We start from the raw sequence: 18,432 nt of genomic DNA on the forward strand, positions 1-18,432 counted from the left end.
GAGGGCCACACAGAATTCTCCCTACTGTGAGCCCTGGAAGACCCCAGGCAGATACGTCAGGCACAGGTGCCCATCAGTTCCCACTCAGGGGTAACAGAGAAATGAAGGTCTTGGTCTGAGGATGATAGTCACACCACAGCAGAGGGAAGAATCTAAGGCCCTCTCATTAGTCGAATTTATTTATTTATTATTTATTTATTTTTATTATGAATATTCATGAGATACAAAGCTCATTGTCACCCCTCGTGCCCATGATGTGAGGGCCAGATTCCTACTGGCCACATACCCATTACCAGAAATTACGTTTGTACCCTGTGTCCCCCGCCCAATTATCCCCCAACCTCCCTCCCCCCCTTCCCCCCACTCCACTTTGTAGCCCTAGGATAGTTTCCTCCATCTGTAAGACCAACACACTACTGTGGTCTTTCTTTCCTTCTTTCTCTCTTAGCTCCCACTTATGAGTGAGCACATGTGGTATTTATCCCTCTGTGCTTTGCTAATTTCACTCAACCTAAGTTTCTCCAGGTTCATCCATGTTGCTGCAAATGGGAGTATTTCATTATTTTTTATGGCAGAGTAGTATTCCAGTGTATATATACCACAATTTCCTTATCCAGTCATCCATCGGTGGACATTTAGGTTGGTTCCATGTCTTGGCTATTGTAAACAGAGCTGCTATGAACATGGGAGTGCAGGTATCCATTCGACATGATGATTTCTGCCTGGGAGGCCCCGGGCAGCCACAGCTGGATGTGGCTCACCCTTGTTTCCGCTTCTCTGAAAGGCACGGTGTCTGAGAAGCAGCACGTCTGAGAGGTGGAGTCTGAGAGGCACGGTGTCTGAGAAGCGGTGCATCTGAGAGGCCGGGCATCCAGTCTGCAGAGTGTGACTTCCCAGGACTGGTCTGCAGTCAAGCTGAGGAGCCTAAACGTGGACTGAAGGTACCCCCACCCACGTACGATCAGGCGGGCCCTCACTAAGTCCCGTCCCTGCGGTTGGCTCTGGGAGGCCCCGGGCAGCCACAGCTGGATGTGGCTCACCCTTGCTTCCACTTCTCTGAGAGGTGGCATCTGAGAGGCGTGTAGTCCGGTCTGCCGAGGGTGACTTCCCAGAATTGGTCTGAGGTCAAGTTGAGGACCCTAAATGTGGACTGAGGGGACCACGGCTCACCCACAGCAAAAGGGGCCGCACTAAGTCCCGCCCGTGCACTCGGCCCTGATAGGCCCTGGGCCAGAGCTATAAGACTGAGGAGCCGTGTCATTTCAGCCTTGAAGGCCTCAGGGAGAGGAAGGCCTTAGTTTAAAGAGGACAGCCCCCTTCGTAGAGGGAGAGTCTTGGCCCTAAAAAGATTAAAATTAGGACTTTCAGTGCTCATGAGCAGATGTTTTCTCAAAATTGGGCCCTGCTCTCAAACTTGGGAGCCCCAGGCAAGGTAGCCAGATGTGGAGCACCCCAACTTCCCTCCTAGTGATTCAGAGAGATGAGGGCTTTGGTCTGAGACTTGTGGACTCGGGTCAGTATATGGAGGGGTCATAAATCTTACCAGGCGCTAAGGTTGGAGTCCTCTGTGAGACCTGAGAGAGCCACAGACTCCAGAACAGTGGGATCCTAAGAGTCCCAGCCCTGCTGTCAGCAAGCACAGGTCCCAAGGAGCCTTGGCAAGATGTGGCTCACTCTGTCAACTTAGGTCCAAGGAATATGAGAATCTTTGTCTGAGTGGTGTGGCTTCCAGACAACAGAGGGTGGAGTCCCAGAAAGTATGCAGAGTCAAGATGAAGACCCTGAGTGAGGAAATGGGATGCTACACAGTGGAGAGAGCTTCAGCTGTTGCTGCTCCTGGGAGTCCCAGGCCAGAGCTGGCAGACTTAGATACCCCGGACTCCTGCCTGCAAGGTCTTAGGAAGATGAGAGCTTCGGTTTAAGGCGAAGGGCTGGCTGTGCCAGTTCAGCAGAGGTGGAGAGTCCTAGGCCATGACAGGTCAAGGTACAAATCCTGTGTGAGGAATGGGGCAGCCACCTATCCCAGAACAGAGGGGAACACAGAGTCTTGCCTTTGCATTCAGTACTGAGAAGCCAGGGTTAGAGCTCTCAGGCTGAGGTGTCCCCTCATTTTCTCTGGGTGTGGTCTCAGGGACATAAATACCCTTAGTTTAGTGAGACAGCCCCCATTCAGAATAAGAAGATCTGGTTCCTAACAGGAGCCAAGGTGGTGATACTGAGTATGAGGGGACCCCTCCCAGAAAGAAGTGACCCACGTAGAAACAGAACGTAGAGCTCTGTTCCTACTGCAAAACTTGGGAGATCTGGGTATGATGACATGGAGAATCTCACTTCTTCCTAGAGCATCTCAGGGAGGTGAGGAATTTCACCGAGGTAGACAGCCTAAGGTTAGCAGATTGAGGATTCCCAGCTAGTGCCAGGAGTCAAGGAGAGGATCCTGAGAACTGAGGGGACCACCCATCTCATAACAGTGAGGGTAACACAGAATCCCTTCCTGAATGTTGCATTAGGAGACCATGGATAGTCGTGGCCAGATGAGAAAAATTTCACTTCTTCTCAGGGTGTCTCAGGGAGTTGATTGCCTTAGTATGAGCAGAAAGGCATTAGGTCAAGACAGGGAGGACTGAGATGAACACCAACGTAGTGAGTGGTAGTCCACAAAGTTCCACCCCCTCTTAGCCCTGGGAAACCCCAGGCAGAGGTAGCCAAATGTATCCCTTCCTCACATCCAGCCCTGGGGACTTGGGGAGTTGAGGGCCTTGATGTGAAGCTGGCAGAGTCAGGTGGGATGAGGGAGGCTCAGATGTTGCCTGAGTAAAGACTAGAGACCAAAGACCCCAGAATAGTGGGGTCTTATAGAGGACAGGGGGTGCTGGACGTGAAGCATGCTTTCTTTCATCTTAGGGCTTGAGGAAGGTGAGAATTTTAATCTGATGCAAGGGGCCACACGTCAGTAGAGAGAGGATTTCCAGGTTGTGCCAGAACATCACAGAGAAAACCTTGAGGACTTCAGGGAACTCCCACCCCATATCAGCAGAGGTACCAGAGTCCCTCTCTGTGTCAGCCCTGAGAGGCTACAAGCATAGATGTCAGGGAGATGTGTTCCTCAGTTCCTCCTCAGGAGTAACAGAGAAGTGATGCTCTTAGTCTGATGAATTTGCAAGGGGGAGGAATTTTAGGTGTTTCCAGGAGTCCAACTGGAGACCTGGAATGAGGACCATGAGTGGGACCACACATCATTGGGCCTCAGCCTGCCAGCCACAGCTTTCAACCTCTGGAGAATAGACAGTGTGTTCAGATATTGCCATCTTCACTTCTTCCGTTGGGTTTCAGGGAGGTGTGGGCCTTAGTATGAGGAGAGATGTCCTTAGGTCTGGAGAGGGGAGCCCCAGGCCGTCCCAGGAGTAAAAGTATGGATCATGGGTGAGGACAGAAGGTACCTCACCCCAAATAGAGGGAACAACAAAGAGTTGGGCCCTGTTTCTGCTCTCAGCACTAGGCATCCTGGCCCAGGGTCGTCAGGCTGAGACTCCTCCTCATTTCTTTGTATTAGGTCTAAGGGAGGTGAGAGCCTTGGTCTGAAGATGCAGCATCAGTCAGCAGAAGGGAGGATTTCAGACTTTAGATGTAGACAAGATGAGGACTCTGAATGAGCGGATTGATGGCCAATGATCCCAAGACAGAGGGCCCCACAAAACTCTCAGAACTGCCTCCAGACCCCACAGAAGTGGTGGACTAAGACACCTCCTTATTTCCTTCTCATGGGTCCCAAAGATCTTTGAGGTGTCACCATCAGAACAGCACAGAATAGACATGATGATGATGATGCCATATGCAAACCGAGAGGACCCTTGAACACAGAGGGAGTCCACTCTGCCGGGTCTTGCTGTGACCCAGTCAGCCCCAAATAAGGGATGGCCTAAGGCACACTGTAACTTCCTCCTCTGGGTTCCCAGAGGACAGGCTGACAAAGAAAAAGAGCCCAATGTGTTCCTAGGACTCTCAAGGGAAACTGCGGAATTGGCTTCTTAAAATCCAAGGTGATATCTCCTTGCTAAAGGTGTTCACAAGATCTCATCCTCTCTCCTCCAGGTGCCCACTTCACCTGACTTCCTGCCCACACGCCTGCCTGCTGTCTCTGACCACAGTCATCATGCCTCGGGGTCGAAAGAGTAAGCTCCGAGCCCGTGAGAAACGCCACCAGGCCCAAAGTGAGACCCAGGGTCTTCAGGGTGCTCAGGCCGCTGCAGCAGAGGAAGAGTCCCCTTCCACTTCCTCTCTTGTTTTGGGGGTTACTCCTCCTGGCTCCCCTGCTGCTGGCATTCCCCAGAAGCCTCAGGGAGCCCCCCACACCCCCACTGCTGCTGTGGGTGTTTCACGCAAGAGATCTGGTAAAGGTGCCAAGGGTAAAGGTGAGGGAAGAAAAAATTCCTCCCAGGCCTCAACCTCCACTGAGAGCTCACGCCATGATCTTCTAACCAGGAAGGCCGGAACGCTGATGCAGTTCATGCTGCACAAGTATAAAATGAAAGAGCCCATTATGAAGGCAGAGATGCTGAAGGTTGTCCACAAAAGGTACAGAGAGCAATTCCCTGAGATCCTCAAGAGAGCCTCTAGGAACATGGAGCTGGTCTTTGGCCTTGACTTGAAGGAAGTCAACCCCAGAAATCACTCCTATACCCTTGTCAGCAAGCTAAATCCCACCGATGATGGGAGCCTGAGCGGTTCCCGGGGCTTTCCCAGGAATGGGCTTCTAATGCCTCTGCTGGGTGTGATCTTCTTCAGTGGCAATTGCGCCTCCGAGAAAGAGATGTGGGAATTCCTGAATATGATGGGAGTCTTTGATGGGAAGAGTCATTTCATCTTTGGGGATGTCAGGAAGCTCATCACCCAAGATCTGGTGAAGGAAAGGTACCTGGAGTATCAGCAGGTACCCAACAGTGATCCTCCACGCTATCAGTTCCTGTGGGGTCCAAGAGCCCATGCTGAAACCAGCAAGATGAAAGTCCTGGAGTTTTTGGCCCAACTCATTAATACCACCCCTAGTGTCTTCCCATTCCATTATGAAGAAGCTTTGAGAGATGAGAAAGAAAAAGCTTCAGCCAGAGCCGCAGCCATGCGTGGCACTTCTGCCAAGGCCAGTGCATGTTCTAGGCCTACACATCTGACAGCTCCTCCTGCCCCTAGTGACGTGTGAGGCAGATTCTGTTATTGAAGAGGGCTTCCAATCTCTTAAGTAGTGAGAGGCCGAGATGGGGCCAGAGAGATCATAATATATATCTTCTTGTTCTTGTTTTACATTAGTATCTTTCAAATACTGTTATTTGAGTAGAATGTTTTTTTTAGATTCAGAGTCTGTGTTTATGAATGATGCAGATCACACATTTATTGCTGTTATCAGGTTTTGAAGAGTTTAGATATTCTGTAATACATTTTGAAAATCTTTGAATCTTCTTGGGGTTTAAGAAAAAGAAAATTTATGGCTTTGGAATGGAGATTTTATTGGAAATCTGTAAAAGAACCCCACTAAACATAATTGGAGTCTTAAAATAGAGGGAAACAAAGCAAAATATAGTCAATTTTTGTTTGCATTATTCACTTTTGTCTATCTTTTTGTAAAACTCAACGATATGTACCTGGTTGTCTATAATCTATTTCAAGAATGCAGATAAAAGTAAATAGTAATAAATTACATTCTTTGATCAGTGGCTTGTTTATTTCCATCATTAACTGAGCATCTGCTCTCTGCAGGGCTCTGTGCTGGTAGTGATGATGCTAAGATAAAGAAGACCCTTCCGCTGCCCATGGATTTTTAGAGTCTAAGAGCTGGTAGTGTATAAGGAAGATGACTTGGTACACTCTCACATGTACAGGACAAGTAAAAGAGAGGATGGTGGGGGACGGGAAGGAGGTCCAGATGAGAGCAGTCAAGTGTGAATTCCCTCAGTCGAGCAAGGCACTTTGTGGTTTGGGACATTGCAAGTCCCTCGTTGGGAGGTAACCTTAAGTTAGCTCCATGGTGGGGTAGACGAGACTGTGATAATCATGAGTACGGGCCAAACCCTCAGACGGTGAGCCCCATAGTTGAGAGACTAAGCCCAGAATAGGAAACAGCCCTTAACAATTACTTCGTGATTGTGGGTAAAGCAGGTGGAATCTCTCCCTAAGGTAGAAAGGAAAGATGCACGAGGCTCTTGTCCCAGTGCAGTTGGACACAATGCAGAAACCAGGTGTGCTGTGCATATGGTCTCCAGGGAGTTTCTGAGAAATAAGGATGATACCCCCTTGAGGTGAGATGCTAAAAAGCTATTAAGCTGGCACCCTTTGCCCTGAGCTGGGGGAGTCAGAGCCTATTTCATTAATTGGGTTATTTTGCATATAATTTGGCAAAACTCCAAGATAGGGCTAAATTTTATTAGTGGTAAAATAAATAGGAGCATTTTTGTTGCGGAGGGCATCTAGGAGGGAGGGGCATTGCTGGTCCTTAACATAAATTCTGAAAACTTTGAGTTGAATCCTCGTGAAGTCCATTAGAGGAATAGCATTCTCTAATGGGGAAAATTTACTTCTATTATTTGTTTAGCAGCACTGTAGTTTATTTGGGGGTTTTGTTTGTTTGTTTTAAAGCACTGAATATTTTCTGACATCTGGATAAAATAGAATTCCCAGAGAAGAGAATAGTCTCTTCTGGTATTAATATAATCATAGTAAAAACTGCCATTCATTAAAGACCCAATATTTGCCAGTCATTTTGCCAGGTGCTTTACACAGATTACATATTTTCTAACAATGCTGTGAGATGGGGCTTTTCAAACTCATTGGCCGATGGAGAACTTGCAATATTCTGAAGTTCACGTGGCTGGTCAGTGATACAGCTGGGACTAGACCTTGGTCTGAATTCCTCTAGAGCTCACCCTTTTCCTCTCCTCCCGGCCTGAGGCAGATCTTGTGTCTATTCATTCATTTCTTTTCTCACTGTTCCACAATGTCTCTCAAGTGATAGGAAGTACTCTGTGGCCAAAGCACTAAAAGCAGGCCTAAAGAAGCCAGGTGAAAATGAGCATCAAACCCAATTTGGGACTATGGGCTTCCTGTGCCTGGGGTCCTGATGCCACTAGCCCTGGGAACCCAGTCCACTTATAGTTAGTAAGGGTTATGTGACTAACTCTTATCACTGAAACATAGCAGATGCATGTTTGTCACCTCCAGGTCAAGGCTCATGAGAGCTAGCCTGACACCTCCATGCTTTCTCTTACATTCAACAGCAAACATGGGGAGCCCATGGTGAGGTGTGGAGCCACGTGATGGAAGCAGCCTGCATCCTTGGGTCACCTATTAACAGAGAGCCTCTGCCAACCCACATCAGATTTTGTGTGCACAAGAAACAAATTTTTGTTGTGTTAAGCTATTCAAAAGTTAGGTTTTTTTCTATGGCGTCAGTTAGCACTTACTTTATCTGAGTAATACACATTTACTATTTCTATTGTTAGGCCTATTTAAATATTTTAACGATTGAGTTAATAGTTGTGTATCTATTCTTGTTGTAAAAAAATTTAATAGAGATAAATCACAATTTCTCCCCTTACGACATTCCTCCAAAATTCAGCCCCCTTTTCAAAAGTAACCACAATTAACAATCTGGTATGTGTCATTTTAAAGCTGATTCCAGGCATTTTCATACGTAGATGTGCTATAAAATATATTAAGTTTTTAACATACATGGGTAACATTGTACATATTGTTCTGCTACTTGTTATGTTCTGCCATGTTGCTCTTGTCACTTAATGAAATGAATGCAGGATCCTTCTGTGACAGCACATATAGATCCACCTCACGTTTTAAACTATTTCATAGAATTCTAAAGGGTGTTTGTGCCATAAATAACCATTCTCCTCCTAATGTTCAAGTAAGTTGTTCCCCATTACTTATGATTAATAGAACTGAAATTGATGCCTTTGAACATGAATTTCTGTGTAAATGTTCATGGTTTCTTACAGGAAAGACATAGTAAAGCAGAAATTGGGTTAAAGAAGGTTTGACAATTGTAAATTTTTATAAATATTGCTCAAGTTTCATCACAAAATGATCTAACAACTCACATTACCACAAATTAAAGCATACAGATACCTTACACCCCCCGAAGTCTATATCCTCATTCTCCCCGGCTTCCGAATAGTCTCACACATCGTGATCTATTACTCAGGTAAAAAAGAACCATTCGGATATATATAGGAATGGTCTGGGCTATAATATCCATTGGCTTTTTGGGCTTTATCATCTGAGCCCACCACATATTTACAGTAGGAATAGATGTAGACACTCGAGCATACTTCACAGCAGCCACAATAATCATCACGATTCCCACAGGCATAAAAGTATTCAGCTGACTAGCCACACTGCATGGAGGAGATATCAAATGATCTCCCGCTATATTATGAGCACTGGGCTTCATCTTCCTATTTACAATAGGGGGCCTGACAGGAATTGTGCTAGCCAACTCATCACTAGACATTGTACTTCACGACACATACTACCTAGTAGCGCATTTCCACTATGTATTCTCCATAGGAGCGGTATTCGCTATCATAGGAGGCTTCATCCACTGATTTCCTCTACTTTCAGGCTACACCCTCAATGCCACTTGAGCTAAAATTCACTTCACGGTCATATTCGTGGGTGTAAACCTGACATTCTTTCCACAACAATTCCTAGGCCTATCACGAATACCACGGCGATGCTCCAACTACCCAGATGCATACACCATGTGAAATACAGTCTCATCCATAGGATCATTTATCTCCTTAACAGCAGTTATATTAATAATTTTCATAACATGAGAAGTCTTCACTTCAAAACGAGAAGTTTCAGTGGTAGAACTTCTCAAAACAAATCTAGAATGACTACACGGCTGCCCCCCTGCTTCCCACACATTTGAGGAACCGGTATACGTAAAGACCCAACAAGAAAGGAAGGAATCGAACCCCCAAAGAATGGTTTCAAGCCAACCCCATAGCCCCTAGGACCTTCCCCACAAGCGAGATATTAGTAAAAACATTACGTGACTTCATCAGAGTCAACTTATAGGCCCGAATCCTTTATATCTCTGTGGCACACCCATTACAACTAGGACTTCAAGACGCCTCCTCCCCCATCATGGAGGAACTATTATAATTCCATGAACACACCCTCATAATCGTGTTCCTAATCAGTTCCTTAGTCCTTTCTATCATTTCCCTAATATTAACCACAAAACTCACGCACACAAGCACTATAACCGCCCAAATGGTAGAAACCATATGGACTATTTTACCCGCTGTTATCCTAACTTCCATCGCCCTTCCATCACTACGAATCCTCTATATAACAGATGAAATCAATAACCCCCTCTTAACTGTCAAAGCCATGGGCCACCAATGGTACTGAAGTTACGAATATACAGATTACACAGACCTAAACTTCGACTCATACATAACTCCCACCCCCGACCTAAAACCAGGGGAGCTCCGACTCCTAGAAGTTGACAACCGAACAGTACTCCCGATAGAAACCCCAGTCCACATGCTAATCTCATCCAAAGACGTGCTACACTCACGAACCGCACCCTCGCTAGGCGTAAAAATGGACGCGATCCCAGGACGTCTAAACCAAACAACCCTAACAGCAACGCGACCAGGCCTATTCTACGGACAATGCTCAGAGATCTGCGGCTCAAACCACAGCTTCATGCCCATCCTACTCGAACTCGTCCCACTCAAACACTTTGAAGACTGATCAACCTTAACACAACACGCACATCGTGAAGCTAAATAGCATTAACCTTTTAAGGTAAAGAATGGAAGCACTGGCCTTCCCACAATGAGATGCCACAACTAGATACCTCAACATGATTCACCTCCATTATATTTATAATCCTAATGCTCTTCATTATACTTCAACTAAAACCCTCAAAATTCACCTACCCCTCTAACCCCGCAGAAAAAATTACTAAAATTCCAAAACACACTAATCTATGAGAAAAAAAATGAACGAAAATCTATTCACCTCTTTTACCACCCCCGTGCTAATGGGAATACCTATCGTAGCCCTCATCATTCTCCTACCCAACGCAATGTATCCTCTTCCCTCCTGCCTCATCAACAATCGCCTAACCTCTCTACAAATATGACTGATCCAACTTATTCTGAAACGATTGATGGCAACCCACAACACCAAAGGACAATCATGATCCTTAATACTAACCTCACTAATCCTATTGGTTGGCTCAACAAACCTACTAGGCCTGCTGCCCCACTCATTCTCACTCACCTCCCAACTGTCCCTAAACTTAGGCATAACAATCCCCCTGTGAGCCGGAACGGTGATCCTAGGTTTTTGCCACAAAACAAAAGAATCTCTAGCTCACCTTCTACCCCAAGGCACACCCACCCCCTTATCCCAATACTCGTAGCCATCGAAACCATCAGCCTCTTCATCCAACCCATAGCCCTAGCCGTACGGTTAACAGCCGACATCACAGCTGGCCACCTGCTTATGCACCTTATCAGAAACACTACACTAGTACTAACAACTCTGAGCCCCCTGACAGCCTCAGCTACTTTCACCCTCCTCACCCTACTCACCATCCTCAAACTTACCGTAGCCCTAGTCCAAGCTTATGTGTTTACCCTCTTAGTAAGCCTCTACCAACACAGCAATGCCTAATGACCCACCAAACCCACGCCTATCACATAGTAAACCCCAGCCCCTGACCACTCACAGGAGCCCTATCCGCCTTTCTCATAACATCCAGCCTAACAATATGATTCCACTTTAATTCCAACACCCTCTTAATCCTAGGACTACTGACTAACCTACTAACCATATACCAATGATGATGAGATGTAGTACGAGAAAGCACCTTCCCAGGCCACCATACAACTATCATCCAAACAGGACTACGATATGGAATAATCCTTTTTATTACATCCGAAGTTTTCTTCTTCACCGGGTTCTCCTCAGCCGTTTACCACTCAAGCCTAGCCCCAACCCCTAGCTGAGGGGCTTTCTGACCACCAGCAGGCATCAACCCTCTCAACCCCATAGAGGTTCCACTACTCAACACACCAGTACTGCTAGCCTCCGGAGTGTCCGTCACCTGGGCCCACCACAGCCTCATAGAAGGAAACCGCAAACATATACTCCAAGCCCTCTTCATCACAATCTCCCTGGGCACTTACTTCACACTCCTCCAAATCTCAGAATACCTCGAAACCCCCTTTACCATTTCCGACAGCGTAAACGGATCAACATTCTTCGTAGCAACAGGTTTCCACGGCCTCCACGTAATGATTGGATCCGCCTTCCTCACCGTCTGTCTTCTACGCCAACTAAAATTCCACTTCACATCCAAACACCATTTTGGCTTTGAAGCCGCAGCCTGATATTGACACTTCGTAGATGTAGTCTGACTGTTCCTATACATCTCCATTTTCTGATGAGGATCCTATTCTTTCGGTATCAGCTAGTACAGCTGACTTCCAATCAATAAGATCTGGTCACAACCCAGAAAAGAATAATCAACCTAGCATTAACTCTCTTAACCAACACAACACTAGCACTCCTCCTTATCAGCTTTGGCTTCTGACTCCCCCAAACATATACCTATGCACAAAAGTTAAGTCCATACAAATGCAGGTTGGACCCAGTAGGATCCGCTCGCCTACCATTCTCCAGAAAATTCTTCTTGGTAGCCATCACATTCCTACTATTCGACCTAGAGATTACCTTACTACTACCCCTCCCGTGAGCCACCCAAACGAACAACCTCAAACTAATACTCACCGTGGCACTTATCCTAATCCTCACACTAGCACTAAGCCTAGCCTGTGAATGATCCCAAAAAGGCCTAGAAGGAGCTGAATATGGTAGTTAGATTAATTAAAACAACTGGTTTCGACCCATTAAATTGCGACATTTCGTAACTACTAAATGCCTCCAATTTATATTAACATCATCTTAGCATACACTACATTCCTCGTAGGACTGCTAATATACCGATCCCACTTTGCATCCTCCCTATTATGCTTGGAGGGCCTAATATTATCCCTATTCGTCCTAGCCACCGTCCTGTCCCTAAACCTACACTTCACCCTATCCTACATGCTCCCCATCATCCTCCTAATCTTTGCAGGCTGCGAAACCGCCATAAGCCTAGCACTTCTAGTAATGATCTCTGACACTTTGGGCCTAGACCTCGTGCAAAACCTTAACCTCCTACAATGCTAAAACTTATTATCCCCACAATCATACTCATCCCCACCACGTGGGACTCCAACAATAATATTATCTGAATCAACTCGACAACCCACAGCCTACTAGTTAGCCTCATCACTCTTCTTTTCTTAAACCACAACGATGAAAATAGCACAACCACATCATTAAACTTCTTCTCAGACCCCCACTCAACCCCACTTCTGGTATTAACAACCTGACTCCTCCCCCTAATAATTATAGCGAGCCAACACCACCTCTCTAAAGAAACACTCATTCGAAAAAAACTACATATCCTCACATTAACCTCATTACAAATTTTTTAATCATAACATTTACCGCCACAGAACTGATCATATTCTACATCCTATTTGAAGCAACACTAATCCCACCCCTAATCATCATCACCCGATGGGGCAGCCAACGAGAACAACTACATGCAGGACTCTATTTCCTATTCTATACCCTTTTCGGCTCCGTACCTCTACTAATGGCACTGACCTACATCCACAACTCCACCGGCTCATTAAACCTACTGCTGCTTCAACACTGAACCCAAACACCCCCACCCTCATGATCCGGCACCCTCCTATGAACAGCATGCATAACAGTATTTATACTAAAAATACCACTCTAGAGACTTCACCTCTGACTAAAAAAAGCACACGTAGAAGCCCCTATCGCCAGATCCATAGTCCTCGCAGCCATCCTCCTAAAACTAGGAGGATACGTAATGATACGAATCACCATCATTCTAAACCCCCCAGCAAACTCCATAACCTACCCCTCCCTCGTTCTCTCTCTATGAGGAATGGTCATGACAAGCTCTATCTGCCTACGTCAGACAGACCTGAAATCCCTCATGGCATATTCATCCGTCAGCCACATGGCCCTAGTAAGCATAGCCATCCTAATCCAAACACCCTGAGGATTCACAGGAGCTACAGCCCTAATAATTGCCCATGGACTTACATCATCCCTGCTCTTCTGTCTTGTAAACTCCAACTACGAACGCACCCACAGTCGAACTATAATCCTGGCCCGCGGACTGCAAACACTCCTCCCCCTAATGGCAACATGATGATTACTAGCCTCCCTAACAAATCTAGCCCTCCCACCAACCATCAACCTAATCGGAGAGTTACTCATAATAATAACATCATTCTCATGATCAAATATTACAGTTATCCTCATAGGACTCAACATACTAATCACGGCCCTATACACCCTATTTATACTAATCACAACACAACGAGGTGCTCTCACACATCACATCAACAGCATCAAACGATCCCTCACACGAGAGAATTCCCTGATACTCATACACATCATCCCGCTTCTACTCCTGTCCCTCAACCCCAAAACAGCTCTAGGGCCCCTTTACTGTAAATATAGTTCAGACAAAACATTAGGCTGTGAACCTGACAACAGAGACTCAAAACCCCTTATTCACCAAGAAAGATCCCAAGAACTGCTAATTCTTATGACCATACCTAAAACTATGGCTTTCTTACGTTTAAAGGATAGAAGCAATCCATTGGCCTTAGGAACCAAAAATCTGGTGCAACTCCAAGTAAAAGTAATAAACCTACCCCTATCCCTAACAGTAATCTCACTTGTCATTCTCATCATCCCCACCCTTACCAACACGCACAAGCACTACCCCTACCACGTGAAAACCTCAACCCAACTTGCTTTCTTGACCAGCCTCACACCTGCCCTCACATTTATTTACTCCGGACAGGATACAATCACCTCCAACTGACACTGAATCACCATCCAAACACTAAAATTATCCCTTAGCTTCAAACTGGACTACTTCTCTATAATTTTCATCCCACTAGCCCTCTTCGTTACATGATCCATTATAGAATTCTCTCTATGATACATGCAATCGGACCCCAACATCAATAAGTTCTTCAAATACCTACTCATCTTCCTTATCGCAACACTAATCCTGGTCTCCACCAACAACCTATTCCACCTCTTCATTGGATGAGAAGGAGTAGGCATCATATCCTTTCGTCTAATCAGATGATGACATGGCTGAACAGACGCAAACACAGCAGCCCTGCAAGCAATCCTCTACAACCGTCTCAGTGACATCGGCTTCATCCTAGCTACAGCGTGATTTTTCGTATATTCAAACACACGAGACCTCCAACAACTATTCATCCTCAACACAAACCCGAGCCCCCTCCCATTAACAGGCCTCCTCCTCGCTGCAACAGGTAAGTCCGCCCAGTTCGGCCGGCACCCATGACTAGCCTCTGCAATGGAAGGTCCCACACCTGTCTCAGCCCTACTCCATTCCAGCACAAGAGTCGTAGCAGAAATCTTCCTACTGATCCGATTCTACCCCTAATAGAAAACAACAAAACAATCCAAACACTAACACTATGCCTAGGGGCTCTCACCACACTATTCACAGCGATCTGCACCTTAACACAAAACGATATCAAAAAAATTATCGCATTCTCTACCTCAAGCCAACTAGGCCTAATAACAGTAACGATTGTCATCAACCAACCACATCTAGCTTTCCTCCACATCTGCATGCACGCATTTTTCAAGGCCATACTATTCATATGCTCCGGCTCTATTATCCACAACCTAAACAACGAAGAAGACATCGGAAAACTAGGAGGCCTACGTAAAATTATACCCCTTACATCAACCTCTCTAATCATAGGAAACCTCGCTCTCACAGGCATGCCATTCCTAACAGGTTTTTACTCCAAAGACCTAATCATCGAGACCATAAACACATTGTATACTAACGCCTCAGCCCTCACAATCATACTCATTGCCACCACCCTCACAGCCGCCTAAAGTACCGGAACTATTTTTCTTTTCTTTTCTTTTTTTTTTTTTTTGTGTGTGTGTGTGTGTGACCGGTAAGGGGATCGTAACCCTTGTCTTGGTGTCGCCCGCACCGCTCTCAGCCAGTGAGCGCACCAGCCAGTCCTACCCGCGGTGGGAGCGCTCTCATGCTCCCAGTGCCACACTCTCCCGAGTGTGCCACGGGGTCAGCCCCCGAACCATTTTTCTTACACTACTAGGACAACCCCACTTCCCAACCCTAATAAGCATCAACGAAAACAACCCCAACCTCACCAACCCAACCCAACGTCTGGTAATCGGCAGCATCTTTGCTAGCTTTATCATCTCCAACAGCATGCCCCCAATAAATATTCCCCAAATGACTATACCACTTTGCCTCAAACTATCCACCCTCCTCATCACCATTCTAGGCTTCACCCTAGCACTAGAACTATGTCTAAACTCACTCAACCTAACCCCCAAACTATCCTCACCCTCACACAACTTCTCTACTCTCCTAGGATTCTTCCCAACCCTTACCCATCGTACAATACCCTATCTCAGCCTAAGCGCAAGCCAAAGCACAGCCTCCCAAACACTAGACCGAGCTTGACTAGAAGAAACAGTCCCAAAAGACATTGCCCACTTCCAAGTACTAGCTGCAACAACCACCTCCAACCAAAAAGGTCTAATCAAACTTTACTTCCTTTCTTTCCTCATTACAATCCTAATGACTACACTACTAATTATTTCACCACCCCCAAGTAACGTCACTAACAATAATGACACCCATAAACAAAGACCACACAGCCACCGCCACCAATCAGCACCCATAACTATACAACACAGCCACACCTCTAGAATCCTCATGAAAATAACCCGTCCCCTCCCCCACATAAATCACCCAATCACCCATACTCTTAAAACTAATAACAACCTCCACCTCATCATAACACGCCATCCACAAAACCACAAACAACTCTATCACCAACCCCAACAGCAAAGCCCCCCGAACCACAACATTCAAGACCCAAGCCTCCCCTGGAGGCCGGATGTGGCTCATCCTCGCTTCCGCTTTTCTGAGAGGCGGGGTGTCTGGGAATCGCGGAGTTTGGGAGGCGCGGCGTCTGGGAGGCCCTGGGAGGCCCTGGGAGGCCGGATGTGGCTCATCCTCGCTTCCGCCTTTCGGAGGGGCGGGCCGTCTGAGAGGCCATGTCTGAGAGTCCTGTAGTCCGGTCCGCCGAGGGTGACTTCCCAGGACTGGTCTGAGGTCAAGGTGAGGACCCTGAACGTGGACTGAGGGGACCACCGCTCACCCACAACAAACGGGGCTGCACTAAGTCTCACGCCTGCGGTCGGCCTTGGGAGGTCCCGGGAGAGCTGTCCGGCAGAGTTGTGCCTGAAAAGTCTCAGCAACTGCTGGGCCTTTATCTAACGGAGTACCCCTGATTTTGCATAAGGAGGAGAGCTAGGTCCTAACTAGAGTCAAGGTGAGGGCCCTGAGGGCTAAATGAGGGAATCTCTCCCTAATGGATGTAACAAAGCAAAGCAGAGCCACTGCACTCGGTTCTGGGAGGCTCTGGTGTGTGGAGTACTGACTTTCCTATGTAGAAATTCAGGGAGGTGAGGGCTTTGTTTGCAGGCTGGTGGACTCAGGTCAGTAGAGGGAGGAATTCCAAGCTCTCATGAGATACCAAGGTGAGGACCCTGAGTGTGGATTGAAGGGATCACCTCTTATCCATAACAAAGGGGCCCCCATAAGTCCTGCCTCTGTGGTTGGCACTGGGAGGCCTCAGGAAAGCTGTCTGGGAGAGTTCTGCCTGGAAAGTGTCAGGGAGGGAGGGAAGTACCTTGGTCTTAGAACTTAGTCCTCATTCTGCAGATGGTGGAGACCGAGGCCTTAACTGGAGTCAAGGTGAGAACTGTGAGGGCTAATGAGCGGACCTCTACCCAAAAGAGGGAGCCACACTGAGCAGTGCCCCTGCACTGGGCTCTAGGAGGTCTCGGGCAGAGTAGACAAATTTGGAGTAACCTCACTTCCCGTCTAAAGACTAACGGATTTGAGGGCCACATTCAAGGCCCACATCTGCTGTCCAGCAATAAGAGGCTCAGGGTAGAGCTGACAGGCTGAGATGCCCTTATTTTTTCCAGAGGTAGTCTCAGGGAGGTGAGGGCCTTGGTCTAATGGGATAGGCCCAATTCATCAGAGGTACCCAGTCCCTAACAGGTTTTAAGGCTGTGACATTGAGTAATGATGAGGGCACCCCTCCCAGAAAGGAGGGGGCCGCAGAGAGGCCCACCCCTGTTGTCAGACCTGGACATGATGATTCGCACTTAGTTTTCCCAGGGCATCTCATAGAAGTAAGAGACTAGGTCACAGGGAACAGCCTCAGGTCAGCATGAGAAGGATTTCCAAGTTGTTCCAGATGTCATGGTGAGAACCCTGAGGACTGTGGGGACCTTCCACCCCATATCAGTGAGGGCCACACAGAATTCTCCCTACTGTGAGCCCTGGAAGACCCCAGGCAGATACGTCAGGCACAGGTGCCCATCAGTTCCCACTCAGGGGTAACAGAGAAATGAAGGTCTTGGTCTGAGGATGATAGTCACACCACAGCAGAGGGAAGAATCTAAGGCCCTCTCATTAGTCGAATTTATTTATTTATTATTTATTTATTTTTATTATGAATATTCATGAGATACAAAGCTCATTGTCACCCCTCGTGCCCATGATGTGAGGGCCAGATTCCTACTGGCCACATACCCATTACCAGAAATTACGTTTGTACCCTGTGTCCCCCGCCCAATTATCCCCCAACCTCCCTCCCCCCCTTCCCCCCACTCCACTTTGTAGCCCTAGGATAGTTTCCTCCATCTGTAAGACCAACACACTACTGTGGTCTTTCTTTCCTTCTTTCTCTCTTAGCTCCCACTTATGAGTGAGCACATGTGGTATTTATCCCTCTGTGCTTTGCTAATTTCACTCAACATAAGTTTCTCCAGGTTCATCCATGTTGCTGCAAATGGGAGTATTTCATTATTTTTTATGGCAGAGTAGTATTCCAGTGTATATATACCACAATTTCCTTATCCAGTCATCCATCGGTGGACATTTAGGTTGGTTCCATGTCTTGGCTATTGTAAACAGAGCTGCTATGAACATGGGAGTGCAGGTATCCATTCGACATGATGATTTCTGCCTGGGAGGCCCCGGGCAGCCACAGCTGGATGTGGCTCACCCTTGTTTCCGCTTCTCTGAAAGGCACGGTGTCTGAGAAGCAGCACGTCTGAGAGGTGGAGTCTGAGAGGCACGGTGTCTGAGAAGCGGTGCATCTGAGAGGCCGGGCATCCAGTCTGCAG

At 46.9% G+C, this 18,432-nt stretch overlaps 1 protein-coding gene across 1 annotated transcript; it reads left to right on the forward strand.

Annotated features, from left to right (window-relative positions):
* The first annotated feature begins 4,153 nt into the window (after nt 1-4,153).
* On the forward strand, nt 4,154-5,197 carry LOC134367919 (melanoma-associated antigen B1-like). The gene has a single exon (XM_063084576.1). It carries the CDS (start codon nt 4,154-4,156, stop codon nt 5,195-5,197), a length of 1,044 nt encoding a protein of 347 aa, XP_062940646.1.
* Nucleotides 5,198-18,432: the final 13,235 nt, after the last annotated feature.

This window comes from Cynocephalus volans, chromosome X (genome assembly GCF_027409185.1).
Source record: "Cynocephalus volans isolate mCynVol1 chromosome X, mCynVol1.pri, whole genome shotgun sequence".
Lineage (NCBI taxonomy): Eukaryota > Metazoa > Chordata > Mammalia > Dermoptera > Cynocephalidae > Cynocephalus > Cynocephalus volans.